At 44.3% G+C, this 25678-nt stretch overlaps 1 protein-coding gene across 2 annotated transcripts in view; it reads left to right on the top strand.

Moving 5' to 3' along the window:
- The window catches only part of TBC1D2B (TBC1 domain family member 2B), an 87376-nt gene that overhangs the window by 39122 nt on the left and 22576 nt on the right, over window positions 1–25678 (top strand). For both annotated transcript variants that reach the window (XM_060005532.2, XM_060005533.1), the window contains exons 4-8: window positions 13546–13709; window positions 16523–16755; window positions 17461–17856; window positions 23569–23679; window positions 24915–25108. In XM_060005532.2, coding sequence (XP_059861515.1) covers window positions 13546–13709; window positions 16523–16755; window positions 17461–17856; window positions 23569–23679; window positions 24915–25108 — 1098 coding nt within the window. The remainder of the gene's footprint in view (window positions 1–13545; window positions 13710–16522; window positions 16756–17460; window positions 17857–23568; window positions 23680–24914; window positions 25109–25678) is intronic.

Raw genomic sequence — 25678 nt, 5'->3', positions numbered from 1 at the left:
GAGGGTCTTTCACTTTGAAATGTCACCTTTCCCAAATTATTGCTTTTTATGTGTGCAGAGCATGTCCTAGGGGTCATTAACTTACTGACATCACAGGGCAGGATGTGGGTCTCATTCCACCATTGTTTTATTGTTTTGGGACATGTCTCATGCTTCTGTTGCATGGTTTTGTTGCTAAGCAAGCCTGCTTGGCTTTGTTGCTAGGGAGGTCTGCTTTCTTGAGTGATCATTAACTTACAGGGGTCTCCCATACTTTTTTCTTTACTTACGATCCCTTAGTGGAATTAACTATTTAATCACCTACTTTGTCCCTTTACTCAGTCCCTATCAGTAAAGTGACTTGCTCAAGACACATAGCAGGTGTATGGCAGATCTGAAAGGCACCTTGGGTGCCTCGATTGGAGCCAAGTGTTCCTTCCACCTCTCATTGTAAGAACATATTCGGGAAACTGTTGATTTGCCAGATTTTCATGCCTAACTAGCCTCATCTGCCCTCAAAGTTAGATAATGGAAAGGGGCAGAGACAGACCTGTAACACTGGCGGCTTTCTGATTATGGAGTGTGTCCAACCTAGGAAAGTGAGCACGTGTCACCTTTGCTTGTAACAACTGACTGTTCACTTTCAGGGTTAAAGGTCACTTGGAGTTATCTTCTGTCAGCTGTGCCTTCCCACTGTAGCCCAGTGATTAAGAGCCAGACAGCTGAGTTCAATTCCCAGATCTACAACTTAAAAGCTGGATAACTCAGGCAAATTACTTAAGTTTCATTTGTAAAATGGGGGTAATAATCACACATACTTCGGGAGATCAACATGATGATGACAACTTAAGCTGACCCTCACTAAGTACTAGATGAGGGCTAGTTGTTGCCATTTTTGGGGGAGACACAGCTCATGGCAAAGCCGTTCTCCACGGAGGTCCAGGGGGCCACTTCCTGTAGAAACCCTGATGTTTATTGATTGGCATATGGATCTTAGGTGTTTATGGTTTTTTTCTTTTTTTTACTTACGGCGTGCTTAGCGAAGGTTTAAATAAGATGCTTTAGGTGCGTAGAGAGATTTTAATGACCACAGAAGTATTAAAGCAATATTTCTATATTATAAATTCGTGGCTCAAAAATTACATATATTTTATATAAATTTAAAATGGTGTTTTAATTAAAGTGTAGTCATGGATTAAGGGATAATTTTTTGTTTAAGTTTTTTAAAAAATTTATTTAATTTATTTTATCTTTGGCTGCATTGGGTATTCGTTGTTGCCCACGGGCTACTCTAGTTGCGGCGAGCGGGCTTCTCATTGCAGTGGCTTCTCTTGTTGCAGAGCATGGGCTCTAGGTGCGTGGGCTCAGTAGTTGTGGCACGTGTGGGCTCAGTAGTTGTGGCACAGGGGCTCAGTAGTTGTGGCTCATGGGCTCTAGAGGGCAGGCTCCATAGTTGTGGTGCATGGGCTTAGCTGCTCCGTGGCACGTGGGATCTTCCTGGACCAGGCCTCAAACCCGTGTCCCCTGCATTGGCAGGCGGATTCTTAACCACTGCGCCTCCAGGGAAGCCCCTTGAGGGATAATTGGTTGCTTGTCTGCTGTGCTTTTATTGTGTTTATCAATACAGTTGAAACTCTCTTAACCAGCTTCCATTCCACCAGCTCCCCTATTTAACTGACATTCTAAATTCCCTCTATAGAGCTGTGGTCCGCAATGACCGCACGAGACTAATGGGCTACCGCAGGGCACCCTGTGCCTCTGCTCCCACCAGCCACCTGCAAACTTACCAATAGTTGGCTGGCTTTGTTCCTAACTAGTTGTACTTGTTCTTGTAATTACATAATTCAGTGAAATACTTAGTAAACCCATAACATATTAAAATGAAACGTTTTTTCTGTGAAAAGTAAGTTGAACGCTTGGGGGAAATTTCATAAAGGTGAGTCATTAAAACACTGCCAGGATGTGGGTGGCACAGTTGTGAAAGATAGGAAAAAAAAAATTGTTCAAAACCTGTAAAGATTCTATACTTAGATTGTTTCACAACTGTAAGTCCCCATTCTACTTTTTAAAAAGAAGCAAAACAAATTTGGAAAAGTTAGATGATGTCTTATGGGTGTGATTTATCCTAAAAAGATACCAGGGAACTGTGTTCAGTAACCTCAGACTCAAGAAGAAGCCTTGGCTGGCCTACATCTGGAGGCTGGCACACCAGCGCACACTGACTTGTGCCTTTATTGGTACATGTGTTTGTTTTCAGTTACTGTTAAATGGTTTCCTGCTTTAACCAACGTTTTCATTAATCTACTAACAGTCCAGATCACTTCAGATAAAAGAATTCAGGTAAAAGCTCTCACGTGCAGTTCTGGCTGGTCCACGTGTGAGTGTGCATGCGTGGGGGTGGGAGTGGGAGTGTGTGCCCTGGAGGCCGTGCAGAGTTTGAACAAGATGGGTAGGCGTGGGAGGTGTGCTTAGGCTGCAGCAGTGCTGCGGGTTATGTGATGGCAATGAGCATTGCCCTGTGGTTCTGTGAGTCCATTGCCAGGTGCTCAGCCATGCCTGACATGTGGCCGGCAGCTCCCAGGGTCCAGCTCTACTTGTGCTCAGGAGTGGGGTCACGCCGTGGCTCGTGCTCTTTGTAGTCAGCCTGGGTTTTGGAATCACAGTCCTGCTACTCATTAGCTGTGTGATGTTGAGCCAGTAACTTAACTTCTCTGAGCTTTATATTCTCCATTAGTAAATTGACGTGTGTGTGTGAATACCCTTCCCCAGTGGGTGGGTGTGTTAAGGTTAGAAATAAGAACTGCCTAGCTCAGTGTCTAACTCATCGTAAGTGCTCAGGAAAAAGTGGTCACACGATCCAGTCCTGTTGGTATTGCTGCCACTGTTGTTACCCTGCCTCCGTTGAGCCAGTAAGTGAAGTGGATCTTTACTTTATTATCCATAAATAAAGTAGAGGGTGCCTTTCTGGAGGATGGGTGTGAAGACCAGGGTGACTGGGAAGGTGTGCTTGTCCTTCTGGGCTTGCCTCTGATAGGTCTTCTGCTAGCTGCTGACCTGCTCTGACCCTTTGTTTTTTGCTTCCCTCTTGACCCCTCAGGCCAGGTATAGTTACTTGTGTGCATGGCTGGTGTTCTCAGGAGACTGTTCTGGTTTTGCTGGCTAGGACCATGCCTGGTGGCTCATCCCCAGTTTGTAGCAGAGGGTGCGGCCCAGACCAAAGCAGGCAGATGGTTGGTGAATTTGGGGAAGTCGTTCATGCCCAGTAACTGTAACATGGTACTTATTTGTGGTTTCCCTTGTAAGGCACAGCTCTGTCTATACAAGACAGAATTTAGTCACCATGCTGCTGCCCCACGCTGATGTTTCAAAGCCAAGCCTCTTGGAGAGGGAAACATGAAGGACGGTGACTGGCTTCCTGGCTGGCAGAGTTTCAGTGATTGCGGGAGTTGGCTGGGCTTCCTGCACCTTGCTGCATTAGCGCCCAGTCCTCTCCGACAGCTCCTTGGGGAGCAAGGGTCATGCTCAGCAGCTCTGTCCCAGCAGTCCTCTCCACCTCCACTGGCCGCACACTTCTGGGGGCCCACGAATCAGAAGGGCCACGGTTGCATGACACCGCTCCATGAAAATTGCTGCAGTGGTGAGAGGAGCGATGACTTTGGCTTATAACCCTGGCTGGGATGTGTGGTCATCCTAGTCAGCATGGGAAACAGGCTCAGAGAACTTGGGTGCCTTGTTCAGGGCCACCGAGGGAGAGAGTAGTTGGCCCACGTCTGCCATTGTATTTAGAGTTGGGGGCTGGGAAGGGAAAGCTGCCTGCACCCTGTACCGTCTGCCGGTCCTGGGCCCACCTATGGCAGGGGCCCTATACTCTCAGTGACCCGCATCAGTTCTTGCCACTAGCTCAAGCCTTTCGGGAGGCGTCTCATTGCCTTAGGCCGCAGGCTACGCTGCTGAACGTGGCATTAGAGGGCCAGTGGGCTCATCTCCCCTATCTCAGGCCTGCTTGGCCTCTTTCGGTTCTTCAAACGCACTGTCTTCCCTACAGGCTCTGGTCAGGCTGACCTTTTGCTGGGAGGGCTCTCTCCTCCCGGTGACTCCCGGTCACCCTTCAGGGGAGCCTCGTTCCGCCCACCCCCCTGCTTTTCCTTCACAGCCCTTACTACCACTTGGAATGATTCTGTTTCTTTGCATTCTTGTCTGTGGTCCACCTCCCTGGTGGGGCTGGGGCCTCCATGGGGGGGCAGGGACCCTGTCTGTCCTGGCTGGGTGTGTCCCCAGCACCTCACATGGTACTTGGCACGTGGTGGGTGTCTGGAGCCTGCTTGAGGAAGGAATGATGAGCGAAGGGCTCAGTACCCTTCCCAGGGCAGAAGCACTCTGTTCCTGCTGCTTGGGGTTTGTCCTCACCCTGTGCACACGTGCGGGTGGCACTGTCCACACCCTCCTGCCAGGGGCTGCAGTTCCGTGGGTGCTGTCTCTGCTATTTGGCCTCCTGGGAAGGGGTTTCCTTCTAATGAAGTGTTGTTCACCTTCTTGACTGGGAATCCACAGCAAATAATATACATTCATACATAAGTGTATACTGTTTGTAAGCACACAAAACTGAAACAGAAATTTTCATGCAATTTTAACGGATATATCTAGTAAAGCCGAGTACTAATTTCTCTTCCAATGTATTAAAAAAATTCCCATCATGACCCTCGAAATTGATTTCATGGCTCTTTAATTCTATCTCCTGGCCCGCTAATGGGTTGCTACCCATAGTTTGAGAAGCACTGCTTGGAAGGCTGCCTCTGGTTGTGTAGCCTGGCTCCGCGCCCCCGCCCCCCCCAGTCATCTTTGCATCTTCCTCTTCCCCCTCTTCTGTGGCCTGGGTGCTCCATTGGATAAGAGGTAGTCCCTCCCTGCGTTTGAGGTACTTAGAGTCCTCAGGGGAGACAGACAGGCAGGTAAGGAGTCCTGTCATAAGGCACTGTAGGGTGCAGTTGAGGGCTGAACCCAGCATGTCATGCCTCCCCGGGTGCACTGAGGGGGTGGTCGGGGAGAAGGTTGGGGAGGGCAGGCTGTGCCGTGGAGGATGAGGTGGGACCTGCCAAAGGGAAAGGTAAGTACAGAGACTCACCTATGCAAAGGTGTGGAAGTCAGAACAGGGTTTCATGAGTTCACAGATTCATGTGCTGGGAGCTTAGGGTGCTGGGTGGAGGTGATGATCAAACAGTTGCTGAAGAGGCCGGGAGGCCCAGGGTGAAGGGATGGGGTAGTGTCTGTCCTTTGGGCAATAGGAAGCCGGTAGAGCTGTACCTGCCTGGAAATTCTATGATGAGATTAGTTTTACTTTGATTCTTTTTCTTTTGAGGCGGTGCACATTTTATTAGATGTGTGTTCTTTAGAATAGGTGGACTCATTATCCACATTAAATGTATAGGATATTTTGGAAAGGGCCTTTCTCTCTTTTTTTTTAAAAAAAATATTTATTTATTTATTAAGGCTGCCCGGGTCTTAGTTGCGGCACATGGGATCTTTGTTGTGGCATGAGGGATCTTTAGTTGCGGCATGAGGACTTCTTAGTTGTGGCATGCATGTGGGATCCCAACCAGGGATCGAACCTGAGCCCCCTGCATTGGGAGTACAGAATCTTACCCACTGGACCACCAGGGAAGTCCCTGGAAAGGGCCTTTCTGATGACACTTCTTTCCTATTATGTCAACAATAAATATATTTTAACTTTAGATATAATGCTCCAAACTTGAATGCCTGTTGAAATACGGACTGTAACAAAAAATAGTCTTGCAAAGCCCATGGTTCGAAGGGCAGTAGCTTATTGGAGAGTGGTTGTGTTCATTTGCTCTGGCTGCTGTAACAAATTACCATAAACTTGGTGGGTTAAAACAACATAAATTCATTCTTTTAGAGTTCTGGAGGCCAGAAGTCCAAATCAGTCTCACTGGACTCAAGTCAAGGTGTCAGCTGGGCTGGTTCCTTCTGGAGGCTCCAGATGGGAATGCGTCCCTGGCCTCTTCCAGCTCCTGGTGGCTGCCAGCATTCCTCGGCCCGTGGCCGCATCACTCTAATCTGCCTCCCCAGTCACATCACTTGCTCCCCTTCTTATAGAGATATCTTCCTCTGCCTCTCTCTTATAGGGACACTCGTGATGACATTTAGGGCCCTCTCAGATCATGCAGGGTCATCTCCCCATCTCAAGACCTTAATATAATCACATCTGCAAGTCCCTTTTGGTTATTTCTCCTTTTTTTAATTATTTCAAATAACATTGTCCTGGTATCCCTGACATACGTCTCCATGTCCTTGTGAGAATCTATCTGAAGAAATGATGTGTGCGAGAGGAGATACTGCATCGTCTTTATTAGGATAGCTATTGCCAATCAGAGCCCCCCCGCCCCCACTTTTTGTTTCTCTTGACAGGGCTTGTAGTTAGGAGGGATGGAGCTGATTGGCTGCCCTGGAGGTAGCCTGCTCTCCTTCTGCCCCTGTCTTCCTGACACGTACAAGGTAGTAGCAGAGGCCAAAACTTGGCTGGGCAGGGTGTTTGTAGAGCTGTGAGCTCTTGAAGGATTTAATGGGGCATTTTCCAGCCATTCTGTCAACTTGTAAAACTCTAGCTGATTATCAGAGTTGAAATGAATGTTGAAAAAATTATTACTGTTTTAGGTGGACATTTTAACCTGTATGTAGAGAAATTGAACTGAAATATGTAAACCTAGAAACAGGTTTTCTTATTAATTATATAGATTGCTGGTATTTGGTTTGTTTGTTTTTAAATTTTCATCGGAGTATTTACAATGAAATAGGATTTACAGTGTGGTTGCTGGTGTTTGTTTTTAAAAGTTCAGCCTGAACACTGCAGCTGTCAAGGTGACATTTGGCTGCCTGGTGGTCTCCTGGTTTTCACTTCAGATCAGAGTAGCTGAGTGTTTATTGAACAAAACAGCAGGCACCTAGCACCATGCCTGGAAGGACACAGAAGTTGCTCTCAAAGGTTTGTCAGATGACATTGGGTTCTTTAAAGGGCAAGCACTGTATGAGAACGGCCTCGAGCATCAGCCAGCAGAACCCCGTTTAAACTGGCAGTGAATTCTAATTAGTGCACAGGCAGGACAGCTGGTCAGTGCAGAGGCCTCTGCTGACCGGAGCGGATAGGACGAGTGGTTTGAGAAGCATATACTTTACTGACCCCCATGTTGCACAGTCACAGAATTCGGTTTTACCACTAAGATCTAAAGCAGGGATTGGCTCTATAGTGTTTCAGCTTAAAGAGGTTTTCGCTTTGAGCCAGATCTGGTTTCTTCATCACTTAAGGCTTGGCAGGTGGTACCTCCCGCAACCGAGGCTCAGTCCCTCAGCCACAGGTGAGAGCATGGCATTTGTGCAGGTGGGCCTCGTGACAAGGCAGGGATGCCAAGACCATGTTGGAGAGAAGGAGGGCGTGTGGAAGTTCTGAGTCATTTAAGTTGCTGTTCTCTCTCCCCAGGCATGTTCTGTTCTTCCCTGTTCTCTCATTCCTCCCTCTTGTATCTACCATTTAAGGACCAGGGCTGAGTAGCACAGTTTGAAGGCTCCGGCAAATGGCAAGGAGAATTTAACTTCTCAGTTCGATGGTGGTGATAGTAACATGCCACATGTAAGTGAAGGCTGCTGTGAGACCCTGGCCATAAGTGGGGCAACTGAAATTTTATATTGTAGTGGGTCCAGTGTACCCAGCTAATTGTATCAAAGAAATGAGCAAAAGTATATGGAGCATTTGTGAAAGTGTCTTTTTTTCCTGAACAACTATTTTGAAATAGCTTTCTCCACAATTCTGTAATTTTTATAAAATCAGCCTTTACTTCAACTTTGCTCATTGGGTTATAGTGGGGATTTTACTAGCATTCCCCTATGCAGTTCTCTGGGAAGATGTGTAGCACGGTTGCCAGGCACTAGAAGAGACTTAGGAAATAAAAGGTACATGTAACAAGCTCTACATTGTTTGTCTGCCAGTTCACTCTTGGTCCCAGTAAATAAACCATAAGAAAACTTTTAGCAGGTGTAAACATATAAGCAGGTATAATTGCCAGGTTCCTGGTGACTCCTTGTTAAAACAGAGTGATGCGAACATAAATGTTTTAGGTAATTTCTCTGCATTCTTCTAAATTCTTAACGCACTTTAATGAAATTCAAATAAAGCGAAAAAAATCATGCCTTCAAAAACATAAAACACTGAAAATGACTATTTTACATGAGAATGTCATCTGATTCACACTAGAGATGAAGCTACCTTTTCATCCCCTACCTTTAATCTACCTCAGGAAACTCCAAATGATGCACAATTTCTTCCTCTTCTATATTTGTTTTTCTTTATTTTTAAATATTTCCTTGTTTATTTGGTTGTGCTGGGTCTTAGTTGCAGCATGTGGGCTCCTTAGTTGCGGCTCATGGGCTCCTTAGTTGCAGCATGTGGGCTCCTTAGTTGCGGCTCATGGGCTCCTTAGTTGTGGCATGCATGCAGGATCTAGTTCTCTGACCAGGGATTGAACCTGGGCTCCCTGCATTGGGAGCGCAGAGTCTTATCCACTGCACCATCAGGGAAGTCCCTGTTTCTTTATTTTAATAACCTTACTGAAGTATAATTTATCTATGTTAGGTGTACAGGCTGATGGAGTTTAGAGATTATACATATTCATGTAAACACCTCCATAATCAAGATATAGAGCATTTCCACCACCTGCAAGTTTCCCTCATGCCCCTTTGCATGAAATTTTTTTTTTTTTTTTTTTTTTTTTTTTTTTTTTACATGTGAAAAAACACCTTTAATAATGCTGAGAACACTTTTGACTGGAGATTCCATATCTTATTCTGGACAAAGTCTTGTTGTTCAGTTTTGCAGCTGTATTTATAGGTGAGAAAAAACTTACGTCTAAATGATTTTAAAATAGAGAAATTCACTCATTGTGAGAGGAGCAATTTGGAGAGATAACAGGATGGAAAAATGTGATTTTAAAACAACACCACTAGACATGGAAATAGTTTGCATGAAATTTTTAAGAATTTCATATATATGGAATCATACTGTATTTGTATGTCTTCTTTCATTTAGCATCATCTTTTTGAGACTCATTTATTTTGTGGAGTGTTTTCACATCTCATTCCTTCTTTATTCCTTAATAGTATGCAGTAAGTATGGATATGTCACAGTTTGGTTTTCCATTCACCAGTTGACAGATCTTTGGTTGATATCCAGTTCATGGCTGTTATGAATAATGCTTGCTCTGAGTATTCACATCCAAGTCCTACATGTAGACATGTTTTCATTTCTTTTGGGTAAATATGTGGGATTGGGATTGCTGAGCTGTTTAGTTAAGTGTATATTCAACTTGATAACATACTGCCCTACTGTCCTCCAGGTGGCTGCCCCATTCTGTGTTCCCATTAGCAGTACCTGACTGTTGCAGTTGCTCCACATCCTTCCTGACACTTGGTACACTTGGACACTTGCTGGTGTTTTTAACTTTAGCCATTGTGGTGGGTGTGGTTCATTTTGATTTTAAGTTGCATTTCCCTGATAATTAATAACGTTGAGTATCTTTTCATGGACTTGTTGGCCATCTGTATATCTTTGGAGAAATGACTATTCAAGTCCTTCACCCACTTTTAAATTGAATTGTTTATTCTCTTATTATTGAGTTGTAAGAGTTCTTTATATTTTCTGAATACAAGCCTTTTGTCAGATATAGGTTTTGCAAATGTTTTTCCAAGAAGAACTTTTAAATCTTGATAAAGTTCTTTTATCATTTTAATCTGTTACAGATTGTGCTTTTTGTGTTCTGTGTAGGAAATCTTTGCTTAACCCAACGTCACAAATATTTTCTTCCCTGTTTTCTTCCAGAAGCTTAATTGTTTTAATTCTTACTCATTTATATATTTTAAGTTAATTTTTATGTATTATGTGAAGTAAGGGTTGAAGTTCATTTTTTCCCATACAGATAACCAGATGTAGTATCACTTTTTGAAAAGACTATCTTTTCCCCATTGAATTTCTTGGTACCCTTGTTGAACATCAGTTGACATTATTACATGCTTAACATTACCCCATGGCTTGTTGATTCTTCCTTCGTCTTTCTTCTCTCTGTTTTATTTTGGATAGTTTCTGTTGCACTGTCATCAAGTTCATCAATCTTTCCTTCTGCAATATCTCATCTGCTATTAATCCCATCTAGTGTATTTTCATCATAGACATTGTAGTTTTATCCCTAGGTTATTTTTTTATTATTTATTTATTTTTTTTGCGATACACGGGCCTCTCACTGCTGTGGCCTCTCCCGTTGCGGAGCACAGTCTCCGGATGCGCAGGCTCAGCGGCCATGGCTCACGGGCCCAGCCGCTCCGCGGCATGTGGGATCTTCCCGGACCGGGGCACGAACCCGTGTCCCCTGTATTGGCAGGTGGACTCTCAACCACTGTGCCACCAGGGAAGCCCCCTAGGTTATTTTTAATTGAAGTATAGTTGATTTACAATGTTATGTTAGTTTCAGGTATACAGCAGAGTGATTCAGTTATATATTCTTTTTCGGATTCTTTTCTATTATAGGTTATTACAAGATATTGAATATAGTTCCCTGTGCTATACAGTAGGTCCTCGTTGTTAATTTTATAATAGTAGTGTGTCTATGTTAATTCCAGACTCCTAATTTAGCCCTCCCCATCCCCTTCCCCCTTTGTAACCATAAATTTGCTTACCATAAGTTTGCTTTCTATGTCTGTGAGTCTGTTTCTATTTCATAGGTAAGTTCATTTGTGTCAGTTTCTTCAATTCCACATATAAATGATATCATATGATATTTGTCTTTCTCTGCCTGACTTACTTCAGTTAGTATGATAATCTCTAGGTCCAAACATGTTGCTGCAAATGGCAGTGTTTCATTCTTTTTTATGGCTGAGTAATATTCCATTGTATATATGTACCACCTGTTCTTTAACCATTCATCTGTCGACAGGCATTTAGGTTGCTTCCATGTCTTGGCTATTGTAAATAGTGCTGCAGTGAACACTGAGGTGCATGTATCTTTTCAAATTAGAGTTTTCGTCTTTTCTGGATATATGCCCAGGAGGGGGATTGCTGGATCATATGGTAACTCTATTTTTAGTCTTTGAAGGAACCTGCATACTGTTCCCCAATTTACATTCCCATCAGCAATGCAAGAGGGTTCCCTTTTCTCCACACCCTCTCCAGCATTTATTGTTTGTAGACTTTTTGTCAATGGCCATTCTGACTGGTGTGAGGTGATACCTCATTGTAGTTTTGATTTGCCTTGCTCTAATAATTAGCAATATTGAGCATCTTTTCACATGCCTGTTGGCCATCTGTATGTCTTCTTTGGAGAAATGTCTTATTTAGGTCTTCTGCCCATTCTTTTGCTTGTGTTGGGGTTTTTTTGTTTTTAAATATTGAGCTGTGTAAACTGTTTGTATATTTTGGAAATTAATCTTTTGTTGGTTGTGTCGTTTGCAAATATTTTCTCCCATTCTGTAAGTTGTCTTTTCATTTTGTTTCTGGTTTCCTTTGCTGTGTAAAAGCTTTTAAGTTTAATTAGGTTCCATTTGTTTATTTTTGCTTTTGTTTCCATTACTCTAGGAGATGGATCTAAAAAAATATTGCGTGATTTATGTCAAAGAATGTTCTGCCTGTGTTTTCCTCTATCTCTAGAAGTTTTGATTGGGATCTTTGTCTCACATCTTCCATATCTCTATTTAACATGTTCAGTCTTTCTTCTAGCTTCTCAAACGTGGGGAAACAGTTACAGTAGCTTTTAAAACCCTTGTCTACTAATTTTATTATTTGTCATTTCTGAGTCTGTTTCTGTTTAGTGATTTTTCTCCTTAGAATGAGTTGTATTTTCTTACTTCTTTGCATGCCTGATAATTTTTATTGCATGCCCGATATTATGAGTTTTACCTTTCTGGGTGCTAGATTTTTGTGTGTGTTCGTGTACATATATTCTTAAGCTTTGCTCTGGAATGTAGTTTAATTACTCAGAAACAGTTTGATACTTTTGAAGTTCACTTTTAAGCTTTTTTAGATAGTATGAGAGCAGGCTTTAGTCTAGGGATAATGTCAGTAACCTTTTTCCAAGTACCAGTCTACCATACTCCATGACGTGTGAGGTTTTCCACTCTGGCCGGTGGGACTAGACACGATTGTGTGAGCAGAGGGATGGTTCTTTCCCCATTCTTGGATAGCTTTCTTACACACAAGCCTGATAGTACTCATCTGGAGACTTGGGAACCCTCTGATGTTTCTGCAGCCCTCCATACAGCTCTCTTCTCTCCAGTACTGTGCGCTGTGAACTCCACCTTGCCTTGGGATTCCCAGCTGTCTTATCAGTTCATGGGAGAGCTCCACCTGGGTTCCCCCTGCCTGCACCGTGGCCTGGAAAGTGTCTAGGCAGTAAGCTTGGGCAGGGGTGGGCCTTACCTCGTTTGTTTTCCACCTCTCAGGGATCACTGCCCAGTGTAGCCTGATGTCCAATATCTGAAAGTCATTGTTTCCTGTATTTTGTTCAGTTTTTCAGTTGTTTCAGATGGCTGTAAATCCAGTCCCTCCTAGTCCATCTTCATTGGAAGTAGAAATCCCAGCCTAGTTTTTAAAAGTTTTAATGAAATAATTTTAGCACACTGTCAAGTGTAAAGTATAGTAAATTGATTACCTGGGTAACCGCTGCTAAAGTATACAATTTTGTCAAATTTCTGCTGCGCTTTTTAAAACACAAAGTAAAACATTACAGATATGGTTCAAATCCTTTCTTGTCTCCATGATCCCATTCTTTTCTTGCCCTTCACAGGAGTAACCATGTTCTGTATTTGATAATTATCATTCTTGTGTGGATTTTTAAGTTTTACTACATATGTGTGTATCTCTAAATGATATCTATTAATAGTATTATCGTGAAGATTTAAACAAATATCATGTTGTACATGTCATTCTTCAATTTTCTTTCTTTTCTTATTCAGCATTTAAAAAATATTTGTCCATATGATCCACGTAGCTTTAGATAGAATGTACATTCCACAAGGACAGGAATATTTGTTCACTAGCATATCCCAAACATTTAGAACAGTGCCTGGCACGTTGTAGGCACTTAATTAATATTTGTTGAATGAACGAATTCACTTTAAGTGATGTATAGTATTTGATCGTACGAATATGCTACAGTTTATTTATCTGTTCTCTTGTCAATAGATGTTTAGGTTGTTGGGGTTTTTTGCTTATATGACTAGTGCTGCAGTGGATGTTCTTGTTTGTGTCTCCTTGTGCACATGTTGAAGAATCTAAGAAATGCTGGGTCGCTGGGTCTTAGGGCAAAAACTTCTTCAACTTATCTGTATGTTGCTGAATTGTTCTCCATGGCAATAGTTCCAATTTATACTCCCACCAGCAGTGTAAGAGAATTCTCATTTCTCCATATCCTCACCAACATTTGCTATTATCAGATTTTAGTTTTTGCCAAGCGTATGTATGTGACATTATGTTTTGCTTTACCATTTAAAAAAAAAACATTTCATTTTTCCCAATAGAAATTCAATGTCTTCTTTTCGTCCTGGGAGAGGGCATAATGACAGTCGGAGGAGTGTGTTTTACACCAATGAAGAGTGGGAGCTTTTAGAGCCAAGCCCTAAGGACCTGGAGGAGTCCATGGTGCAGGAAGAAAGGAAGAAGCAGATCCCTGAAGGAAACAAAGGTATGGATGTGGTTCCTGCTGTCTTTCATTCTCTCCGCTGCCCTCTGTTAACCACTGGTGATGTGGGAGACCCTTTGGTAGCAGGTATCACTGGGAGCATGAGACCCAACGGGAGTTGTGTTCTCTTTGTGGGAAATAAAACCTAAAGGCTTGAAAATGAGATGTCACAAGAAATAAATAACTGTCCAATCCTGTGGTTCTGCAACTTTTTCAGGAGATAGAAGATCTGGAAGTCATGGTGCTCTTTACAGAAATACTGATTTAAAAAAAACTAAAACTTTTTATTTATAGAAATTTGTTAGTGCACACACAAGTAGAAGCTGTAGTGTCACATTCCACAGTTTTGAACTTATGGCCTCTCTTTTTTCCTCTGTATCTCCTCTGGGCTCCTGCCCCTCCTGGCACCCACCACCCGCTGGGTTATTTTAAAGGAAGTTCTAGGTATTAATCCTTTGCATCTGCAAACATTTTAGTATGTATCTCCAAGAGATGACTCTTCAAAAGAACCACAGCTTCATCGTTATACCTAAACACTTACAGTAAATCCTTCTTGTCTACTTCCCCAGTTGTTCCATAAATGTCTGCTTGCAGTTGGCACGAGCAAATGAGGGGCTAACAGGCCCCCAAGTGTGTTTAGTTGTGTGTCTTCTTGGGTCTCTTTCAGTCTGAACAGCTCTCTGTTTGTTTTTTGTCTTCCGTTTCCCTTGCCACGCCTGTTGAAGAAACAGGGTCTACCTGTCAAGGAATTGCCCACATTCTGGATTTTGTTAATTCTATTTTTGCGGGGTCACAGAATATGCTTCTCCATCCCTGTATTTCCTATACACTTGTCGCTAGAGTAGAGGCCTGCCCAGATTCAGGGTTGACTTTTAATTATGACAGGAATATTTTGGGGTGGGGTGGGGGCTAGGGATGCTGTGTATTTCTTGTTGCATCACCTCTGGAACCACATCGTATCTGGTTTTCCCTCTTTTTGTGATATTAAGGTCAGTCAGGATTTAGGGTGTCAGCCTGACCCGTTCATACATCTCTCCATTGGCATTTTGCCTAATGCGTTAAGCAGCCCTTCATGATCCTACATCCATTGATCCATTGAGGGAACATTGATGTTTTAAATGTAAAATAACAATAAATAATTTTGAAATTCTGCCTTATGCTTCATTCTGGCACGAGCTGGCAGGATGAGGAGGCAGGATTTTAGGAAGTCTTTACTGAGAGCACATATTTACTGAAGGTAATATGTTTTTCTGTCCCCTGGGAAAGGACCACATGACTTGCTTTGGTAGGGAGTTTACTTGTGATCCCCAGGATGGTAGCATGGAACCCTAAGGTCCAGTGTGACGTGGTGAAGATGTGGGTCACGTGCCTCGTGACCCAGCATGTGGCACAGCCAGTGGGGCACCCAGGAGAGGGGCTCATTGTCAACTGGGAAGGCCTTCTGAGGAACAGGGATTTGTGTTGGGGATTTGGCTTGTTGAAGGTAAACACTGTTGGCTCTGACTTCCCCATAAGACTCTAAGAATGAAATGGAAGGGTGAATGGTAGCAAGATTGGGAAGGAAGAATCAGTAAGGCTCAGTGACTCGGGTGGGGCAAGAAACTCCCAGCACCCCTGGACAGCAGCTTCTTGTCTGGGAGCAGCCTTCTCAGCCTCTGCCCAGCCCCTGATCCCTTTGAGAGGGAGCCTGTGTGGAAGACACGGAGGGACGAGGATGTCTCTGGATTTTTATCTTGGTGATTCATGGATATTTCCTGTAATGGCTCCAAGAATCAGCCTGCCAGCTTCCTGTCCATGTCATTCATGGGAAGTAAGCTAATCTTCATACACACAGAAAAGTCCCCCAATCAGAAATGTGTAGCTCAATGGATTTTCACAAAGTGAGCATATCCATGTAGCCAGCACTTACTTGAAGAAACAGGACAGTACCAGGAGTCACAGCCTCCATCCCCAAACCCCTCCCAGTCACTACATCACCTGCCATCCCCGCCCCTGAAACCACTGTCCTGACTCCTAACATCATAGATTTGTTTTGCCTGTTTTCTAAAGTTATATAAATGGAATCTATATAGTATGTACTCTCCTCTTTATATTTTTAATATATATTTGAATCCATTTATTCTAAAATTTATTTGGATCCCTCAATATTTTTAAATACTCATTTTTAAGGAAGAGAATAAAATGTGTTTAGAATTAAGAAAACATAAACTTGGTGTTTTTTTGGTTTGTTTTTTTAGTAAGGACAGATTAGCTAAAAATAAGCAGCTGGGGATCCCTAGTGTATCTCTTAAGGCCTGCCCTCTAACTTTGTAGATGCAGGCCCTGTCCTTACTAAGGTGCCCGGCGGAAGGGACACCTTGTGTTCAGGTTGCTGTAGGAACTTGGAGCAACCATGTTCTTCCCTGGTCTGTGTCTCTGTTCTCTTTGGTCCTCAAAGTAGCTGAAATAAGAAAATAGTGATATGAACACATGGCTTAGAACTGATCTTTTGGAAAATAAACTTAACATTACAAAAGAATCTTGAGAGAGTTTAGTATAGTTTTGTCATAAATTCTTCATTAGTACTAATGTATAGTCTGACTTTTTTTCATGTCTTAATGCAAAAATTGAGCAAATAGAGAAAGTTTTCTTTAAAAGTGATCACATGAAAGATCATCTTTGATTTTCAGCTTGGTTATTGTCAAGAATGAGGTAGGAGCAGAGAGTGACGCACGCAGAACTCCTTAGAGGATGATGGATGGAATGTTAATGTATTTTACTGGAATTTCCGAAAGGAAAATTTGACCTGAACTTAAACAAGTCTTGTTTTTATGTAGGAGTAACTGGCTCAGGATTTCCCTTTGATTTTGGACGTATTCCCTACAAAGGAAAACGCCCTTTGAAAGACATGATTGGATCGTATAAAAATCGCCACAGTAGTGGTGACCCTTCAGCTGAGGGGCCATCGGGCAGTGGTAGCACCAGCAAGTTGGCCTCCGAGATGCAGCTGCAGGTCCAGAACCAGCAGGAAGAGCTGGAAAGGTTAAGGAAAGACTTATCCAGTCAGAAGGTAATTCTTCTTCCTCACATTTCTATCTCACCTCACATCAGCAGGCCAGGGACCAGAGGAGCAAAACCCGGCTTTCACGTTTCTCTGACTCCATTATTTCCCAGAAGGTGCTTTTCCCCTAAGAGTTGTATGTTGCCACGGCCACTGACCTAGGCACTGCTGTTCTGCTTGGTCATTTTTTCATAGACATTTGAAGTTCCGACGAGAGTGAAGACCCCTCAGAGTGGGTCGGGGAGGGTGTTGTTTGCACTTTGCCCACGCCTGCCCTGACGTCAAATCTCTCTGAGCATAGCTTCAGCCCAAGGCCCATGAACAGTTGTTAAATGAGTTTCCACATCCTGTTAAAACAGCAGCTTCCTTTTGAGCTGATCACACCTAATTATACTTAATTCCTCAGCAGGTCAGTGAATTTAGACCTCAGATTTTTTAATACGGATGAACGTTTACTGGGAGCCATTGCTAATTGCAGTCTGCCTGTCCACTATTTCCTGTTTCCTATTATTGTTCTCTACAGACAGGCTTTATGGAATAAATATTTTTCCTTCTCTATTTTTGAGATCCTTCAAGAGGAAGTTGGTTATTAAAATATTTCCAGTAAAGTTTCTGCATTTGCTCAAATACCAATGGTTGCTCCATGCAGAGTTGCCATGATTTCTGCTTTTTCTCCCGCCCCTGCTCCCCACTCCATCCTCCCCTGGCTCCCAGGAGCTCGTGCGGCTCCTGCAGCAGACGGTGCGGTCCTCCCAGTACGACAAGTACTTCACAAGCAGCCGCCTCTGTGAGGGGGTCCCGCAGGACACGCTGGGGCTTCTGCACCAGAAGGACGACCAGATTCTGGGCCTCACTAGCCAGCTGGAGAGGTTCAACCAGGAGAAAGAGAGTCTTCAGCAGGAAGCGAGGACGCTGAAGAACAAGGTGGGCGAGCTCAGTGAGCAGCTGGGGATGCTGATGGAGACCATCCAGGCCAAGGACGAGGTCATCATGAAGCTCTCCCGGCAGCTCAGCGAGTGCGAGGGCAGCGCATCCTCTCCCACCTCCATGCCCAGCTCTCCTGTGGCCCTCCCCACAGCCAGGGACCAGCTGGAACTGGACCGACTGAAAGTAAGAGCAGGGCGTGGGCCCCTGTTATTGGGACGAGAAATCCAAAACCCACTAACAGCCTGTCTGTTGATGTCACTCTAGAGCTGCTAGCCTCAGTGAGCTAATTTGGCATGACAGCAGAGCAGCTGTGCCTTTTTTTAAAAAAACAAGTGTCACAGGACTTCCAGTCAGATAATTACTAGGTTTCTAAGAAGCTTCCTTGGAAAATGAAAGTCTCAGCCCGTCAGTGTCGCCATAGCTCAGAACAGTTTCAGATCTTTCCCCTCCCTTGCTTTCAGGCAGCTGAAACTTCTCTTTCTGTTTATACACCCTTAGAACTTCATTATTCCATGTAACCTACAGAGGCTGTTTCTCGCCCCCTCTGTGTGTGGATGCACACACCATCATTTGCATAGCCCGCCTCAGGACATAATGGAGGCCAGGTGAGGGAACACTGTTCCCAACAGCTAGTGTGGGGTCAGGTGGGAAAGCAGACCCTGGCTCCCAAGCACGCCGGGGAAGAGGGCCTGCCCAGAGTCAGTGCCCCCCATGCCTAAGGCAGGACGGTCCTGACACTCAGAAGGGAGGGCAGAGCTCTCTTCCCAGTGTCCCAGTGGCCCTGGGGATGGGAGGCTGGTTCCTAAATGGAGGTGACTGTCCCCATCATACCTGGGGTGGTGGCCAGCTGATGAGGTAGGAAGAGCGTTACTGGGGGCATGAGCAGTCTGACTCTGTGCCCGCGGAGAAGCGTGCTGGTCCCGAGGGGAGAGCTGAATGGCCTTGGGCCACTGTCAGTCAGGCCACAGCGAGGGTCCCAAAAGTTTTGCTGCCACCAGTTCTCAATTTGGAGAAGTTTCAGGTGGAGAAGTGTCTCCTAGGACATGAGGCATTGGGTGTAGCCCAGACCCCAGCTGACCCCACATAGTTCTGCAGCTGTCGGTTCCACCTGGCCACAAAGTCTTCCTCACCTGGCTACCCACGTTTTGCAAATAATGTGGCACTGAGGATGTTTTGCCCCCCAAATGCAGTTTATCCTTGAAGGGCAGAGGTTTGCCACTTTTGAGGTTGTTACTGAGCCTGCTTCCTGACTAGTAGTACCTGTCACGCAGTGTCAGTAGATTGCATGCCTGATGGACATGCCTGAGCCTTAAAGATAATTCCAAAATGGAAATTAAAACACTGGAGTAATGGCAGCTTTGTCGAAATATGTATGTGGTCTCCCATGGTGACAACTTCTCAGTGACAGCACCCAGTAGATACATGAGGCCAGAAGGATTTATTGGTGAGAAGGACCAAAAGGGCAAAAACACCACCAAAACCCTCAATCTCATTACTTTATAATTATATCTACTACAAAAATAGCCGTGTTTAAAAAAGAAAAAGGTCCTGGTTAGTGTTGCCTGTAAAAGTTGGTTTTGTTTATATATGCAACCTAGAGTGTACTGACCCTAAGTATACATCCCATCAGTGATACACGTTTTAAGACCACTTATTTAAGGTCAACTGAATTTTATATTTTGCGAGCACGTCTGTCTTTATAGTGTTTGGAGAATGACACCAGGGCGTTCGGTTTCCAGGTCCCAGTGCTCGGCAGTGGGGGACGCGTGGGGAGCATGTTTTCCCGGGGAGCCGAGCCAGGGTGTGGAGGGGAGTGTGTGGCTTTGTTGTTGTGGCTCCACACAGCTCCTTTTGGAGACGACTGATGGAGCTGATCACAACTAGACTTCTCGACCTTTTCTTTTTGCGGGGTAGCGGGTGACATTTTTTTTTTTCTCCAACATTTCTCAGCTTAATTTATAAAGTCTGTGGCTCCAGAATTCCACAAGAGTGAGGTTAAGTGGTGGCATAGCTTATGGAGAGGCAGAAAGGTTGTCAGGGGACTTCCCTGTGACCTGTTCCTCTGAGTGAGTCCTGCCCGGCTTGGTGACCTCATGTTTTCTGACATTGCTCTGCCTGGGCCGGATATTGCCAGGGCATCCCCTGTGCCATGCAGGAGACAGTCACATTCGTGCCTCCTCTGCGGTGGCACTGGGAGAATTGGAGTGAAGAATCTCATTGTCCTTCACTTTTAGATACCGCATGGTTTCTATATTGATTTCTTCGTTTGACCCCAAATTTAAAATGTCTAGGTGGGGAAAAAAAAATTGTGTGTGTGTTTTGGTGGGGGGAAGGTATCTTTTTTGTTGTTGTTACTGTTACTGTTCAGTGTCTTGCTTTATAGTCAGTGTATGTGCCTGTAAAGATTTCTGCTTTTTAGAAACATTTCTGTTTTGGTCTCCTATGTGGTCACTTTCTGTTCCTGTAGTATTTTGAGGCAGGAGCACATATTGGTCTTAGGATTTTACCACCCTAGTGATTTAAATATTTTCCCCACACTTCCTTCCAGGCCTTTTCCATGTTTACATAATTCTTCCATTTCCTGGAGTAGGTAGACTTTTTGTTTCATTCAGCCTTAGAACCCAGGTACTTTCTGTATTGCTATCGTTAATGATTCCAGATTGTCCATCTTTTGACTCTGTCATCATTTACTTAATCAGCCTCTGTCTTCTTTCCTGTGGTTTGTTATTTCATGAATATCTTCATGCGTGCAGCTTTTCCTTCTTGGGACTCTTTCATTCATTCAGTCAGTCAGCCATGTGCTGGGCTTTGTACTCCACACAAAGTATACAGTCTCTGTCCTTCTGGAGCTCAGAGTTTAGTTTATAAAGCACAAAAACAAAAAAGCAGAATCACAACTGTAACAAACATCAATGAGGAAGGGGATGTGTCCCAGTATGGGGTGGCGGTTTAGACTAAGCCTGGGCTCTGGAGTCAGACCTGGCTGGGTTCAAACCCAGCTTTGCCACTCATGACCTCTGACCTTGGGCAGGCTGGTTCACCTCTCTGCCTCAGTGTTCATCTGTGAAATGGCGCTTACCTCATAGGGTCTTGTAAGGGTTAAAAGAGGTATTCCATGTAAAGTTCTCACAGGGCACCCGGCACCTCATAGAGTCTTAACTTGCTGTGATCATCATTCTAGAGAAAGAATCCTTTTTTTTTTTAAATTTTTGAATTTTATTATATTTATTTTTTTATACAGCAGGTTCTTATTAGTCATCTGTTTTATACACATCAGTGTATACATGTCAGTCCCAATCACCCAGTTCATCACACCCCCCCCCCCAACTGCTTTCCCCCCTTGGTGTCCATACATTTGTTCTCTACATCTGTGTCTCAACTTCTGCCCTGCAAACCGGTTCATCTGTACCATTCTTCTAGGCTCCACATACATGCGTTAATACATGATATTTCTTTTTCTCTTTCTGACTTACTTCACTCTGTATGACAGTCTCTAGATCCGTCCATGTCTCAACAAATGACTCAATCTCGTTCCTTTTTATGGCTGAGTAATATTCCATAGTATAAATATGTGCCAACTTCTTTATCCATTTGTCTGTTGATGGGCATTTAGGTTGCTTCCATGACCTGGCTATTGTAAATAGTGCTGCAATGAACATTGGGGTGCACGTGTCTTTTTGAATTATGGTTTTCTCAGAGTATATGCCCAGTAGTGGGATTGCTGGGTCATATGGTAATTCTATTTTTAGTTTTTTAAGGAACCTCCATACTGTTCTCCATAGTGGCTCTATCAATTTACATTCCCACCAACAGTGCAAGAGGGTTCCCTTTTTAGAGAAAGAATCCTTGAGATACATTATCAGGACTTCCTTAGACTGTAATGCAAAGTTTGACTCAAAGACACGGAGGGCACACTGTGGTGTCCTGCTCCCTCGACCCACCTTGTGCTGCTCAGTCTCTGGCCGTCACAGCCCAGTGTATTCTTTTGTTGCCCTCTAGCTCACCTTCCTTCAATCAGCCTGCCTTTTAGTAACATGTTTGTTCATTGTTTCCAAATATGAGAGCTTCAAGACGCCAGGAGAAAGGAGAACATCATGATTCTGATCAGAAAAGGAAGTCTGTGGACCTCCTTTGGGGTTTGACAGCGCCCGTCTTCAGTGCTTGTCATGACGTGCGGTCTTGCTGAGACTGAGAAGGTGTGATGCGTATCAGAGCTCAGGTGGGCGTCAGGGGCCAAGCACCTGGGCCAAGAGCGCAGCAGGCCTGGCTCCCAGCCCGACACTTAGTAGTTGTGCAGCCTCCCTGTGGCTCAGCTCTTCACCTAGGAGGTGGAGATGACGAGAGTGGCTGCTGAAGAGTTGTGAGGTTTAAATGGGATCGAGAACCACAGGGCACCTGTAACCCGTAGCAAGTGCTCCGTAGGTGTCAGCGATTAAAGGGACTGTTGGAACATTTTCAGTTCTTCTGTATTTTCAGGGGAGATTGTGTACCGCCATGGTGGCTTCTAGTTTGGAGATTGGGGCATGTCTCTGGACACATCTCTGGGGAGGGGCCATGGTCTCTGTCCTGGGACAGCACAGGTGTCAGTGCCTTTCTTGACCACCCCTGGCCTTCTCTTGGAGCTGTTGTGAACAGTTTCTCCTGTGATTGAGGGATCAGAAATTCCTTGAAAACTTCAAACAGAGTAGGGGAAGAAGACATTTGTAAAAGACTGAATTTGGTAGGCAGCATTTAGAAATCACTGCCCCAGTTGTCTCAAAGGTTCCCTTTCGCTTGCCTTGCTCAGAGTGTCAAGGGCTGAAGGTCACGTGTGGCACCCGCTTCTGCCAGGGCTGAACTTTTAGTTGGACTTGGCAGAACGTGTCACCAGCTTGTGATGTTCTCTTAAAAACGGAAAGTAAATGTGGCAAAAGTTAACAATTGGCAAATTTAGGTGAAGGGTATATTGTGTTTATTGTACTTTCCTTTAACGTTTTCATAAGTTTGAAATTTTTTAATGTAAAAAAGTTGAGGAACATGTTCTCTTAGGTGCCTTGTACATTGTAGGTGATAGGTATTCATTATTAAGTGTAATTCTTTAGGTAAGGGTATTGTGTATGTGTGTAGCCTCTTCCACATAAACTGGATACGTAAAAATGAGAATCTACAGAAAATTTGTTCAGTTTCTCTAGTTAAAAAACAAAATGAATGTAAGGCATTACCTTTTGTACCCAATGAATGTGGGTAGATAAAATATTTGCATAGATTTAGGACATAAGTCCTACTTACTTTTCCTAAGGACAGGTGAGGAAAATCTCCACCATTAAGTAAATTTATTTCCCCATCTCCTTCATTACAGCAGTAGTCCCTGCCTACCTTCTACTGCCAAGGGTAGCCGCAAAGTTTAATCAGAAAGTGTCTAGGAATCAGCTTTCATTTCCTTAGAACTTGTTCTAACTTAGCAGGGCTATTTGATTGGTGAGGCAGCAAAATATTAATTATATTGAACAGGGGTCCCCAACCCCTGGGCCACGGAGTGGTATCGGTCCATGGCCTGTTGGGAACCAGGCCGCACAGCAGGAGGTGAGCAGTGGGCGAGCGAGCGAAGCTTCATCTGTATTTATAGCTGCTCCCCATCGCTCGCATTACCGCCTGAGCTGCACCTCCTGTCGGCATTATGGTGAGTTGTGTAATTATTTCATTATATATTGCAATGTAATAATAATAGAAATAAAGTACACAATAAATGAAAAGTGCTTGAATTGTCCCAAAGCCATCCCCCCACCCCCCGGTCTGTGGAAAAATTGTCCTCCATGAAACTGGTCCCTGGTGCCAAAAAGGTTGGGGACCGCTGATATAGAATAATTAATCAACATTCAACCAGTGTGAATTGATGGACCTTTTTTTTTGCAACAGGATAATCTACAGGGGTACAAAACGCAAAATAAATTTCTGAATAAGGAAATCTTGGAACTCTCAGCTCTACGGAGAAATGCAGAAAGAAGAGAGAGGGATCTGATGGCAAAGGTGGGTCAGGACGGTTATATTCTATTATCTGGTGGGAGGTATGATTCAGAAACCATTTAAAAATGGACACGCTTTAAAATCAGTTCAACCCACATGCTTGGAGGGTGTGGTTATTGATACCAGATTATATTTAAAGTATATAAAGTGCGTAGCACTGTGTTTAGTTTCACTTCGTGATGAAGACGAATAGAAATGTCCTGAGAGGTGGCTTTTATTCACACATATAATGAAGTTTACAGAAAAAAAATTAAATACAATTCTGAGGTTCCCCCAAATTAAAGTTATTTGGATCTTGATTTATGCTACTGAGTTGTGTGACTCAGTTTCTTATCTATAAATGGGGATGGTGAGGGTGATGCCCCCTCTGTGAACCTGATAGGGTTGTTTTGAGAGTTAGATGTGACTGTGGCGGGAAAGGGCTTTGCAGGGTGTAGAGACATCACAGACTTCCCAGTTACAATCAAATGAAGCTCAGCGACACTGTGTCAGCAGCTGTTGTATGCCTCATATACCTTTTGAACAGTCCTCAGGACATCTTCCCAAACCTTGTTCCTGCATGTTTCCCAGGCGTGTATTGATTTGTCTGGTAAGGTAGCAGATGAGAGCTAGTTCTGGGTCACAGCGTCCTAGGAAAGTATTGATGTTGCATGGGATGGCTGCTTGGGGCTCGTGTCCAAGTGGCACTCAGCTTGACCTCAGTAATGGGTGTGTGGCCTGGTTTCTGCTGCTCACCTCAACCCTGTCCAGAACTGATATGTGTGTTGACGTGCAGAGGCCTTATTACCAGTACTTCTGTGTCATACCCCCTAGAAGGAAGACGGGGCCCATGTGGGCCATTTAAATAAGACAGGTGGCCTGTGGCATAAATTCATCTCTTTGTCTTTTTTTTTTTTTTTTTTTTGCGGTACACGGGCCTCTCACTGTTGTGGCCTCTCCCATTGCGGAGCACAGGCTCCGGACGCACAGGCTCAGCGGCCATGGCTCACGGGCGCAGCCACTCGGCGGCATGTGGGATCTTCCCGGACCGGGGCACGAACCCGTGTCCCCTGCATCGGCAGGCAGACTCTCAACCACTGCGCCACCAGGGAAGCCCCATCTCTTGTCTTTGATACAGTCTCTCTCTGGCTCACTTGCCAGTGGTTCTTGGCTTGTCATTCTTTGATTGCTTGAGGTACTTAAGGATTGCTCTTCCTGTGTCTCTGTCTGATTGGAGGTAACTACCACATTCTCTGTAGTATTCTAGCCTGGAAGCCAAGCTCTGCCAGATAGAAAGCAAATACTTGATACTGCTCCAAGAAATGAAGACACCAGTTTGCTCAGAAGAACAGGGGCCTTCTCGGGATGTCATAGCCCAGCTGCTGGAGGATGCTCTGCAGGTTGAGAGCCCGGAGCATCCGGAGCAAGCATTCGTTAAACCTCATCTCGTCAGGTAAAGGTGCTAGCGACTGTTGGGGATAGTGGGACCCATTTCTCAGGCCCCTCTTTCAACAGCAGTAGCCATTCATTGAGAACTTTACACAATTCTCCGTGTCTGGTTTGATGCTCATGACAAGGACCGTCCAGTCATTAGAACAGATAATGTCATCAGTCTTGCTGTAATAATCAAGTAACAGAGCTGGGGTTCAGCCTAAGTTTTCATTCCAAGACCTTTCTGCCATGTACCATGCCAACATGGGTGGTAGCCAGTCCTGCTGCAAGAGGAGCCCGTCTTCCTAGGAGTAGAACCCTCTCCAGAGACATGGCTGCACCCATGGGTAGTTTGAAAGCCAAGGGGGACCCTAAGTGGAAAATTGGGTCTTCTCTGTAAGGGAAGGACACTTGGGTAACCTGATTCAGTGGTTCAGAACTCATTGAGGGTCTGATACAAGCTGTTGACACCCTTGGCCCCAAAATGCAGTTGGACACACACACAGTATTGCATATACTTTTCAGAAAATCGTGGAGTGTGGAAGCGCGTGATGGATCTTGGATTAAGAACCTTCATATCCTAGTTTCTTAA

Source organism: Delphinus delphis, chromosome 2 (assembly GCF_949987515.2).
Source record: "Delphinus delphis chromosome 2, mDelDel1.2, whole genome shotgun sequence".
Classification (NCBI taxonomy): domain Eukaryota; kingdom Metazoa; phylum Chordata; class Mammalia; order Artiodactyla; family Delphinidae; genus Delphinus; species Delphinus delphis.
The sequence above is the reverse complement of the archived record's forward strand: the minus strand, read 5'-3'. Positions and strand labels throughout refer to the sequence as shown.